General features: G+C 38.3%; 1 protein-coding gene and 1 long non-coding RNA gene across 2 annotated transcripts; one reads left to right on the forward strand and one right to left on the reverse strand.

Moving 5' to 3' along the window:
• On the forward strand, positions 1–479 carry LOC122654708. Its single transcript, XR_006331955.1, has 3 exons — positions 1–53; positions 149–201; positions 324–479. It is a non-coding gene; the product is annotated as an uncharacterized LOC122654708 (long non-coding RNA).
• A 1562-nt stretch (positions 480–2041) lies between these two features.
• LOC122654706 lies at positions 2042–8206 on the reverse strand. The gene is made up of 4 exons (XM_043848919.1): positions 7793–8206; positions 3977–4015; positions 2703–2787; positions 2042–2501 (listed from the first exon to the last, which is right to left on the reverse strand). Exons 1-4 carry the CDS (start codon positions 8195–8197, stop codon positions 2419–2421), a joined length of 612 nt encoding a protein of 203 aa, XP_043704854.1. The 5' UTR covers positions 8198–8206; the 3' UTR covers positions 2042–2418.
• Between the last annotated feature and the right edge of the window lie 4357 nt (positions 8207–12563).

Genomic DNA, 12563 nt, shown 5'->3' on the forward strand with positions numbered 1-12563 from the left:
TCACTCTGTTGCGCTAATTATCATAACTGTTCTGGCTCTCTTACACTCTCAAGGTTTTCAATTAGTTTCATATCAAACCTATTGGGTTTGTTGTTTCTAGTTTCTTAAATTTATGCCTAATACTTTCCAGTCGTTTCACTATTTGCAGGAACCGGGAGAAAAGTAAGGTTTTTGGAGAAAGAATCTCTTCTACTAAACCAGGTGGGTTTGTTTAATTGTTTTTGCCCTCTCTTTTATTTCCTCTTTTCAAGTCTGTTTAATGTGCATAATATCTGAACTTGTGATTATCTTTAAATTTTCTTCTTGGGTGTTATCAATTTCAGGGAAGGGCGATGATAGAAGTGATGGATTACTCGGAACCAAAGGCGAACACAAACCCAAGAAATGGATATCTGACTATCCCTCCTTCCCCTGCTCCTCCACAAGGTTCTGGTTAATTTGAGGCAAAAATAAAGATAGTCTTTCAGTGCCTTCCATTAATATATCTGAACATGTTACTTGTTATATTTCATCACTGTTTGGTCACTTGTTTTAATTTTGGTTTTGTCCTGGATGTGATTTTATGTATCACCATTGCTGAATTTAACCCTGGAATCCCCAGAGAGGTCTTTTCTTGTTTCAACTTTTAGTTCCTATTTGGAATTTGAAGCAGATTCGTAGTGGCCCATTTTCACTTTTTTGACTTGGTATATACTTTGTGGGTGGAAGCCGGTCTGACCCTGCCCAACCAGGATTTTAAACCGCAGAATTAGAGATGGAATTGGTTCGTGTCTATTGGGATCAGAATTGACCGAAACCAGTCCCCAACATCCCTAGAATTGATCCTCAAATCCAAAACAAAACAGGAAGTTTCTAAGATTTATGGGTCTGAATCGGCCGTGTCAGATCAGTCAAAATCAAGATCGATCACAGCCGATTCCAATCCAAACCAACTAACTCACTTATTCGAGTAACCCATGTGCCCAATCCATATCCTTTTTTGAGACAAATGGAAAATGGAAACAGGCTACATGGGCATTGACTTCATGAACTTCCAACAGTGACAGGTCCAATGGCCAAAATTAAGGGGTCATTTGGTTAGAGGTGAAGTGGGTTAAAGTTCACTTCCAACCAAATATCCTATGGGAAGTAATTTTTCCATTTCAGTTTAGCTTCCTTTGCCTCACTTTCTAATCAAACAGGACTTTCATTATCTCTCTGGGTTTGCTCTCACACGCTTAATCTCCAAATATTATGAACTCTTTGTAATATCTCCCTGGTTTGCACTCCACTCTGTAAGCTGCACACAGTATGAACTCTTTCTCCCATTGCGAATCAAAAAATCAAAACTTCCCACAAGAAGTACTAACGTGAAACCATGGTGTTAAAAATCGGAATCAACTGATTTGAATCAAAATCCACTGTACCCAATCCGTAGTTTTTTTAATTTTGAAAAAAGAATTCTGATTGTTTCAAATTGGAATCAGATCTGAATCAATGGAGAACAATCCAGTGCCTGGTTCTAAGTCTTAAACCATGTGTTGAATACTTGGGGAAAAATTCTCTGTATACGCTAGAGAAAGTCATCCCATGGTAACGATGGGTACGAATGAAGGAAGATCTCCTTCACCGTGGGTGAAGAGAACTACCATTACACCAAAACCTATCTGTTTGCACTCAACGAATCTCTTCAGAAGAGACAATGGCAGCCATGGTTTAATGAATCCAAGGATATGGGAGAGTGCACAATAGTGGTTGGGAATACTGAAAACATGCATGAACATACATTGGGATGTATGTCTATACATGGGAAAGAATTGGAATGAATTACTCTGAAATTTGACACTCGACTAATCCATACCATGACTTCTCTATCCAATTGTGAAACAAGCAACAAATCCATACCATGACTTCTCTATCCAATTGTCAAAATGTCAACATCATCTATCCACATAGCTAAATGGGAAAGGTTCCCATGACAGGCATGTAAGTAACCATTTTCCCATGCTGTTATATTAATAAAGAAAATAAAGCTGTGTATGTATGCATGGCTGAGTGTATGTACGAAAAGGGAGAGATGGTCACATGGAAGATATAACTATTGAATGTGCTATATACATTCCTGCAAGTAATATTTTCGTGAATACGAGTAGTTGGAGGTGTCCTCTGACTTACAGAAACCCAAAGGTGGTTAAAAATCAAATAGTTATGACTGTTGGTCAGAATAAAAAATTCCTTCAGGGTACCACATTTTGCTATGCAGTTCATAAGCCATACAGCATCTTAGCATCATATCAGCTTTTATTAAGCTCAAAGCCTCACCTTAATCTAATGAAAGCTGACCCAGTTCACCAAGTTGCTTAACAGATTAGGATCTGGAATCTTGGATCATCATTTGATACAAAAAAGATTGAGCATGATGATGCTGTCTCTCCTTGGTCATTGGATGCTACAACCTCCTGAATCTTGACCACGACGAACATTGCCATACGCAGATAGTTCAAGAAGATCCATGTCCCGACCTGTATTCCAAAGCCAAACAGCGATGATCAAGACAAGACTACTGACTACAAATTAATGGGTTAATGGAATTTTTTTCTAGCAACAATGTTCAAAATCAAATGGGATGGGAAAGCTTTCTTTGATTTTGAATGTTCTGAGAGTTTCACCAGGTAAAAAAAACACACAATAAAAAAAAAAAGAAAAAGAGTGTTTCAGAGTACCAGATACACGACAGTAAGAACTCTTCTGTATGAGATCAGCTCTGGATATCTCAGTTTTATTCCCCTTGGATCGGTTAACTGAAGCCTGTTCCACAAAGAGTTGTGAACCAGTTTGTTTAGCAGAGGCATGATAGCCATCATCCGAAAGACATTGTTATGAGACCATATGTATTGATAATGAACCAACCAACGCGCCTTTATGTACTCAATTTAACTGAGTAATACTGACATCAGCAACCACTTAAGGTTCAATAGTGTTATCGAGAGATAAAAATGTATCCAGAAGGCAGTTCAGGTATTGTAAAAATGCATCTGCTTGAAGACAAGAAAAAGAAGATAGCAAGACCTACCTTCATAAACTACAAGTAGAAAAAGCTCAATAGCATCTCACCTAGAGCAACTAGCCAGAGAGTATAAGTCCAGCATTGACTCAATATTCAGTCATTTACAGTCGGTCTAACTTGTTGATATGACAGACACATGCAAAGCAATCGAAGTTTTCCCATGAAAGGATCTCAACTCAAAAATCTCCTGGACAGACATATAGATGGTTCAAACCCACCAAATAATTGCAATCATTGAAAAATGATGAAAGAGAGGCGTGGAGCAATTGCTAGGGTCATCTGATAAGAATCTATTTTAGGAGGAGCCAAAACAGTATTTGTTATGATCATATTGGATTGTTCAATGTCCATTATAGAGGCAGCATTCAACATCTAAACGGATGTATACTGGCTAACTGCACACTGTGTTACAAAACCATTGCCCTTGCTGCAAGTTGTTATTGGGTAGACATCAGATGATCAGAATCTTAATGAAAGACTCAGATTTTTACGTACAAATTTTTTTTATGTGAATAAATACAAAAAGTATTGTTGAAGAAGGGCATAATGGTAGCCATTGGGTAAATATGCAGAGGCATTCGCACAAGTGGAGGGTTCCCATCACTGAGACCCTCTAGCTCTTCCAACAAAAGAAAAAAAAAGAGATGTTTAAGCTCAATTATCAATGCCATTAAATGAAGCAACCATTCAATACAAGTTTGAGACGAAAAGAAGCTGTGTTTTACAAGTAATAGTTCTACTATACCATAGTCAAATTAGTAGGCGATAAATCATCCTTCATAATGTCAGAAGCAAAACTTCATGTAGCAACAAAAAAGAAAAGTGAAATGTTCATCTAGAAACTGAGATAAAAGTTCAAAGCATTAGTAATTAAATTGCAAAAGAAAATTCCCAGATGCTACAGCCTACAAGTCAAGATTTCATACAAACCTGTAAAACCTGGCAATTCTCCAAAGTGCTCTTGCCCCCCTGAAATGGGAAAATTAGAGAAATACCCTCAATCAGCCATTCGAACAATGGCTTGAAATGATCAAGATTACTAAAGCACTCAATTTAAGGAGGAAAGAGAATGCAAGTGGCAGGTTGGTAGGTAACTATTAATTATGGTGGCCAACTAGACCAATCATATCGTCTTTAAAAATAAACTAGAAGTAGACTTATTTAATAGGGCTCCCTACTGTATCATATATAGGAAAATAAAACTCAAACATAAGCAGGAAAAAGCAGAAGCAAAAGTAATCCTTGTACATGGTTTAGTTATGGGAAAATTGTAAGGGCAAAGGTCACTTGTCTTGACAGCAACACATCAAAAGTAGAGTTTGAATAAAGTATCCAATCCCAAAGTCACTACTTGAGGCACATTAATACATTAAAGAGAAAATTACTTGGACACCCCCTAGACTATGGCCATTTTGCTTACTATTCCCAACTTTTCAAACAATTACCTGACACCCACTGAAACCTGACGGTGTTAGTTTGCTGTTAGTGGTCGAATGGAAAAGTCCATTTTACCCTTATCACATATTCAATAGAAAACAGTGAAATTGACAGATTTACCCTCCTTCTCCTCCTCCTTCTTCCTGCAACCCCCCTTCTCCTCCTCCTTCTCCTTCTTCTTCCTGCAACCCCCCTTCTCCTCCTCCTCCTCCTCCTTCTTCTTATAGCAAGCAAAGCATTTAATTGATGGCTTTTAAGCGGAGAGATTTAGGTTTTTTTCAACTTTTTGCCTCTTTGCATGAATGTGACGGGTTAGCGCCATTGCAGGAGTCTTGTTGTTTACTCTGAAACTAAGCTACTGTTCTCCTTCTTGCTCTGTACTAAGAGCCCAGAAGAAAAACAGAACAGAAAAGAAATGAAAAGTTTTTCATACTCTGATCTTCACGGATTACTTTCAGAAGGCAAAGAACTAAATAAATAACTGGGAAGCAGAGAAGCTTGGATAACAATTGAAATTGATACAAAACAACAATTTATTCTCTTCCTTCAGTACCCATTAAAAAAAAATATAGAGTACGAAGGTCATCATCAACATCATACATTCATAAATCTATATTAACAACTCAACATAATCACAATCATAAAACCCACCAATCTCAGACCCAATTACTCTATAAATATACTTTCCTTGATGATAGATACAACTTTTCAACCCAAAAAAAAAGAGGAAAGATGATGGATACAACTTGGTTAATCCCAATTCCCAAGTCCATTTCTTTGATTTGCAGAAAAATCAATGAAGAACAGAATCACCAAATTGAAACAATGGGGTGGGTTCTCTTAAAAGAAAGAGGAATTCAAAGTGCAGAAAGAAGAAGAAGAGGAAGACGAAAATCAGAAATTTGTCTTCCTAAATGGAATCATCCTAATGAGGGTTTAAATCTGAAATCCTATTTTGTACTTGAATCAGCCATGAAAGAGATTTATTAGGGTTTAAATCTGAAATCGATTAAGGGTTTTGGGTTATTTTGATTTGAAATTTGTTTAAGAAAAAAGAATTTTTTCTGAAATCGATTAGGGTTTGAATCTGAAATTGGGTTGTAGGAAGAAGGAGGAAGAGGGTAAAAGGGTCACTTCACTACCCTTTAAGGGTAGTTTAGGCATTACAAAAAATTTAACTGATGACATCATCACTAAACTAACGGACAGGACCTACTTGAAAGAAATAGTAAAATGCAGGGGGTGTTCAAGTAATTGTTTGAAAAGTTGGGGATAGTAAGCAAAATGGCCATAGTCTAGGTGGTGTCCAAGTAATTTTCTCCACATTAAAACACAAAGTATATGATAAATGGGCAGTACTAGTTTGCTTACTGATGAGGAACCTACAATAAGACCAGTGATCAAAGAGTTATCAAAACAGCAAGAAAGAAAAAAGCCCAAGGGAGGGGGGGGGGGGAACCTATGGCTGACATACCCGGGAAGAGCAAAAGATTTCCGAAAGACCAAACCTTGAGGATTCTATACTAATAAGCATCAAATAAAAGTTAGCCTGATCTCTCCAACATGCTCCCTATTAAATAAAGAAACAACTAATCCAAAAAAGTCTAATGAAGTGATCCTTTCTTATTTGGATGAAATACAAAACTATGCTTTCTCGATTCTCTTCCCAAAAACAAGCATCAAAGCACAGACAACTTCACAGATACAAAAAGAAAATCCCAACATCACCATTCACAAAAGCACTGTTAATTCTGCACCATATAATCAAGGATAAATTATGAAATGAGCACCTTCCTGAAGAAACAACAGAAAAATATTCCCATTTCTCCCCCCCCCCGCCCAAAAGAATTATCGAAGACCAAATAAAAGCAACTGATCTTATAAGTACCTTAAATTTGATAAAGGCAACAAAACCACAAGGGCAATCACTGCCCATCCTGAGTGAGAAAATTATATAATCAGTTGTATCACCAAGAAACACTCATGAGGTTGGACAAAGACGAGAACAAGAATAATGGACCAACTAAAGGAGGCAATAGCACTCATACAGAGCAAATGACGGACAGTGAGGATCCCACCAATTATCTATAAAGCAATGAGGATGACTACTATGGGATCACATTCTCCTTAGCAAGTTCTTTTTTAAAGAAAAAAATGAACACACACCACAATCACCATGCACACACAAACACCACACCATCACTTGGCACTGCAAATCATAGTTGTTACGGCATCTAGGCAACACAAGGCATTGGAGGGGGTCTAGATGCAAGGAGTCACCACCAAGGTGTCCAAGGCGTCCAAGGAATTGTTTCACTTGAGCTCAAGCTTGACAAGAGAGAACTACAAGTGAGAAGCTCCGTCTTGAGAGAATTTTGTAAATAAAGTGTGAGATGAAAAAGAGTGTGATCACAAACCTTTCTCTATCCTTCTCTCCTTCCTCCTATTCTCAAGTCTTCTTGTAATACCTTCAAAGGTGTCTCACACCACAACCTCATAATCAAACAAAGGAGTTTTCCTTTCATAGTTTAAATTTCATTTACCATGTCTTCCTCATCTTGGTTAACCAGCAGAACACCATGTTGGTCCAGACCGTGGATTTGAACTCTAATTTTACAAAACACCGCCATGGCTATGCCAAGTGGATCTAAATTCTGGGATCATACTAACTTCATCTAACCCCATCTAACTTTTAACAAGTTTTTACTTTATTTACAATTTTTGTTTTGTTTCCTACATTTGCAATTACAATCTTCTTTTTTATTTGTCAATTGTATTTCATCCTCGGAGCTTTATGGTATCAGAGCCATGTAAATGTGAACAACTTGAATACTTAAATAGAAAGGAAAACCGTTGAATAGCACACCCGAATCGTAAAGGAAACCAGCTGAACACAGCTCATCCCCTTATCAAATTCATATGGGAACAACTGGGACCTCAACTGTAACAAGTGAACTGTCACTACCCATTCTACCTTTGCAATTTATCGCAATGATATTCGCTTGTTTCGTGGAAGACCCGAAATTATCCACTATAGCACTAAAATGGTAAGTCAATTTCATCCTTCCAATCAAAATGCAACTAGAAAGAGTAACATAGCTAACATATCATGTCTCTTCCTGAAGTAAACAGTAATTATATATACCCCATTTCAAAAAAAGCTTACAAAGTCCAACAACATAAACTACTGAATTACGAAATGAACGAAAGTGAGCCAATCGATTCTGGAACAAAGCAAACTAGTTCGCAGAGCTCTTCAAAAAGACACAAACAGATAGAAAAAAGGAATTTAAATATAAACGATCATACCTTGGAATAGGGAACAATGTGATCATAATCATGGCAGAGACAACCAGGGCATCCAACTAACTTCCGAAAGACGACATTGCCGAGCGCGTCCCGCCTCCAACGATCGGGATCCCGGCCTTTGAGCTTCTCCGCCTTCTCCCAGCACTGCAGCTTGACATTGTAAGGGAAGCTTCTTGGATTGGGATTAGGGTTGGTATTGTCATCAGGTGAGATTCGGAGACCTGCGAAGCCATCAATGTCTTCGCACACAAAATCAGTGTCAAGAAGGGACGCGGTAGGGGAACGAGAACCCCTAGAAAAGCGAGACCCACTAGGTGGCCTTGGCTCGAACCCAAACGAATCGACCGTCCGGTCCCTGCTTGGAGATGAAGCACTTCTCTTTCTCCCTTCCTTTCTGGGCTTCATTTCCAATTTCTGGGAGTTATGCGTTAGCCTTTCCTTTTTATTTATTTTATTGGAAGAAAGAAAATTCAGCACGCGCTCAGCCTTTACTAACATAAGTAGCTAATTTGTCATGTAGGACTGACTTTACCCCAAAAAAACAAAAAAAAATATATATATATTGTATGCGAAGAAGGCGGACCTTGATGCTACAGTAAGGTGTTTCCATTGTGACTAAGAGGTTTCGGATTCGAGTTAGGAAATAATCTTTTTGTGAAAGTAGTGTTAAAGTTGCAGTCATTATGACCATTCCTAGACCTTGTAGAGGCGGGAGGGAGCCTTGTGCATTAGATATGTCCTTTTTTTAAAAGATGATTGAGAAATTTAGATAATTATTTTTAAAGATGATTAAAAATTTTTGATAATTAGATGCTTAGAAATAATATGGATTGATAATTTTTATTTTATTTTTTTGCAAACACCTTTGTACAGGGGATAACGTTTAACTCATCAGGCAATGATAAGATTTGTTTCGAAGATGAATGAAATTTTGTTGAATTGCCTTAAACATCTTGGCAATTGTAAGAGGTTGTGAGGAAAAGAGAAATAGAGTAGACAAACACATTTCCTGACCTATATTCATGTTGTAAAAGGAAAACCTCAAAAATGGTCTAAAAAAACTTAATATCGTGAACAATTATAGATATTGTAGATGGAGGTTGGATTAAACAGTAGTCATAGAGGCATCCAATCAGGACCTGAGAATCGAAATGGATGATGACATGCAAGAAGGGAAAATTGGCGAGCCGTCTTGAAGGCCAAGGCTTCCCCAACAACAGCAAAACTTGGGAATATAGAAATGTGGTGATGAAGAGAAGCTTTCGGGGTTAGCATTTAGTGCAAGACAACCAAGACAACCAAGCTTTTGGTCTCACAGACAGAGTTGCATCAGTATAAATGATGATCGATAGACTAGGGGGCAACCGCAAAGGAGGAGGAGGAGCTAGAAATATGATCAAGAGCCTCTATCTCATAACATCAGTAGCATTCAAACAAACCTTTCAAAGAAAAACTTGGACCTTTGGTTGGATTTTGACATTCCACATGATCTTCCGCCGCACCTCCTTGGGAATAGAGTTTGCTTTGATAACATACTAGGATTAGGGGCAACCGAAGCAACAAGCCATAAATGGAAGGGCTACAAATGTCAGACTTCACTAAAAAAATGCCTTTGGGGTAGGGGCTCTAAACAAAGCCAATCTTGGCAACCGTCAGAGCTCAGGGGGGGCTCTTCATTTTCAAGCCAATTAATCATCTTTTTTTTTACAAATGGTTTGACCTACGGTTAGGGATGCAAATGAATAGTCAAAATCCGTTTCTGTTTTCGTGTTCGTATCGGTTTAACACTATCTGAATCCGTTCGAAAGTTTAAAGGATACGGATATGGATAGCTATCCGAAAAACTATATTTACATGTAAACGAATAAAATATCCGATCCGTATCCGTTTAATACTATTCAAATCCGTCCGAAAACTAATCGGATGCGGATGCGAATATAACACTATCCATGCCGAATCCAATCCGTTTACATCCCTACCCACGGTTCATGATTGGTGTTACAGTGTTATGCCATAAATGGAAAGGCTACAAATGGCAGAATATTCAAAGGTTTCTCTCCTTACCCAAGTTCGGTTATCAACTCTGTCCAACCACACTTCGAATTCAGTTATTTTTTTTTCTGAGTTGTTGAGGAGAAACCCCACTTCCACTTGGCTGATATAAGGTGGATGGGGCCACAAGTAATCAAAATTTAAGAACTCGAAATAAAAAATGAGATTGGTTTCCATCGATTTCGATTCAAATCGGCCCAGAATTGATTGGAATCCAAAGAAATTTTGAATTAAAAAGAAGTAAAGATTTCTCCTTACTGAATTAAATGGGTGAATTGGATAGAGTCATGTTTTTATATATGACTTATAGACCTTAATCTAAGTAGCGACATCAAATTACTTCTTGCCATGAGGATAAGATTTCCTTTGAAATGATGGTAAAAAAAATCATTGTACTCATACCGACATGTATCATTTTTTGTCTAATGTGTGAAGTTGAGATTTTGACATCGGGTGTGTCGTCTGATCAATCATCAACATTAATCATAAATAAAGTGATCAATGACATGACTCAACCCCACCATGATTCTATATTATTGAAGTTTTGTTGTTGCAGATCACCAGTGTTTGTGATTGTTCCATTTCAAGTAGTTAGGTCACCAAGATAAGTCCTATTTCTCTATTTATTGGTGCTATTATACTACAATATTCAACAAAATGGTTCTTCCTCATATGCAATGCCACAAATAACTTTTCTAATTATATTGATGATTTAACATGTGAAGTCTAATAACTCTCACAAATGTCATATAAAGTAAAAGTTTTGGACTTAAATTGTGATAAACTGAAATCCAAATCAAAACCAGCCCAAAGAAACCATCTATAACCATTCATTAGCATAACTTAGTAGGTAAAGTAGGATTGGAGGAAGATTTTCAATTTATAATTTGCCGTCTATCTATCAAAGACAAGCATTGGTCATCCCTCATTTATTTTGCGTTATCTTTGCATGCTATGTACTCCCATTTCGTGAGAGTTGAGGAAATAAGGCCGTGTGGGAGGGGACTTCTTAATGAGTCCGGCTCAAGTCCTCGAGCCCTCTGGATTCCATGTGGGTGGTGCTCAGGTCACAAGAAGTGTCCTCGCACGAGGACCTGGGCCACACTCCTTAATAGAGACATGGGTTGCAATTGTGAGCCATCATATTAACATGGTATTCTTTCCGAAAAGAGGAGAGAGAGCATGAGAAGACATGGTTATGTTTTAAATCCTTTGGGAGTGGGGGAAGAAATTTTTTTTTTAATTGCATATTTTATTTTAGTTGACCTTTTTGATCCATTATATGCCAACTCCTTTTGGTTTCCAAGGCAAGAGATGGGACGAAGAAAGAGTAGTGTGTTAGAATTAAATAAAATGAAGGGGTTACCCATGCCCCCACCCCCCCCCCCCACAATAATATCATGATTCATGAAACATAGGCAGCTTGAGGAGCAACTTTGTACCCAAAAAATATATATTAATCAAGCTACTTGCTTGGGCTAAAGCTCTATGGTTAAATTTGATTGGAATAGTTATTTATGCTAATGTCATGGTTGTAGAATTTATTATGCACCTGAGCATACCAAATCTATTTCTCGACGAATCAATCTTGTTGATTAGTTATCAAACATGGCCCATAAATTGTGTTTAGAAAAAAAAAATTATGAGAAATATGATATAAAGTAGATAGAAATCATACCAAAGAGAGCCTCAGCGTTTCGGGAACAAATGAATAAAGTGTGGGGTGAGTTAGCCCCATGCGCACCACAGGTGATCTATTCAATTCACCCGTCTTTGGCCTCCTTGGACCACAAGTCCCAATCTAGAGCCCAGAGTATCGAGGATCGGTCCTGGCCGATTCTGACCCAGATTGAAATTGATTTGGAGATAGAATTGACTAAAATGTGCACTAATCTTAGAAATCCGTTATATTTTTTTTGCTAGAAGGTCAGCAAGTATGTATTAATTGAAGGAAAAAAGTACAAGAGATTACTCAAGCATAGGTACTGATACAATAGGCCCTAGCCTCACAAATCGTTAACTGAAGTGATAGTATGGTCTGCCCAAAGCTTCCCAACTAATTGATATCAATTCTTAAAACACTCATCCGCACCCAGAAAGGATATGCGGCTCTCCTCTAGCCGTGGCGGGAGATGGAGGATCTAGCCCACCAAAAACAGGGGTGTTTGGGTCATTTCACAGGCTGGCCCTCCCCCCCCCCCCCCTTTGCTGGCTCAAAGTTAGGAGTATTGGGGAAGTTAGGACTTAGGAGTATTGGGGTTGGGGCTTCTTCCCCTTCCAGGAGACTTCTTGGTGGTGTGGTACGGAATATGCTGCTATTTCTTTGTCTCATCTTCTTGGTTTCGAGGGAAATTTGTTAGAAAGCTTGACTCTTTATTAGCCCAACAGACCAGGGTCCCCTGTAACGCCATTTCCTCGCAACATCGACGACTTCACCTGTCTCCTCGCCTAATCTCACCGCACCATTATTGAAAAAGACGGAAATGTTCCCTTCCCTCTCTGTCTCTCTCTTTCTCCAGTCTCCACATACCCAATTCCACAGTCGTTGGAGTAGAGAATCATCTTTCCGATGGAAACTTTGAACATTGACCCACCACATCTCTCATCCTCAGATGCTTTCTAAGTTCCAACACGCTTTCATTCTCATGTATAAAACCCAACTCCCCCTTCCCTCCTCTTACGCACATCGTCATTCAAGAACTACCTTTCATTAGTAATA

This window comes from Telopea speciosissima, chromosome 3 (assembly GCF_018873765.1).
Source record: "Telopea speciosissima isolate NSW1024214 ecotype Mountain lineage chromosome 3, Tspe_v1, whole genome shotgun sequence".
NCBI lineage: Eukaryota > Viridiplantae > Streptophyta > Magnoliopsida > Proteales > Proteaceae > Telopea > Telopea speciosissima.

Coding starts and splice junctions, on each gene's coding strand:
- LOC122654706 (XM_043848919.1), bottom strand. CDS start 8,197: ATGAAGCCCAGAAAGGAAGGGAGAAAGAGAAGTGCTTCATCTCCAAGC. Junction 2,788..3,976: donor AGAATTGCCAGGTTTTACAG/GTTTGTATGAAA, acceptor TTTGTGGAACAG/GCTTCAGTTAACCGATCCAA. Junction 2,502..2,702: donor TTCTTACTGTCGTGTATCTG/GTACTCTGAAAC, acceptor TTTGGAATACAG/GTCGGGACATGGATCTTCTT.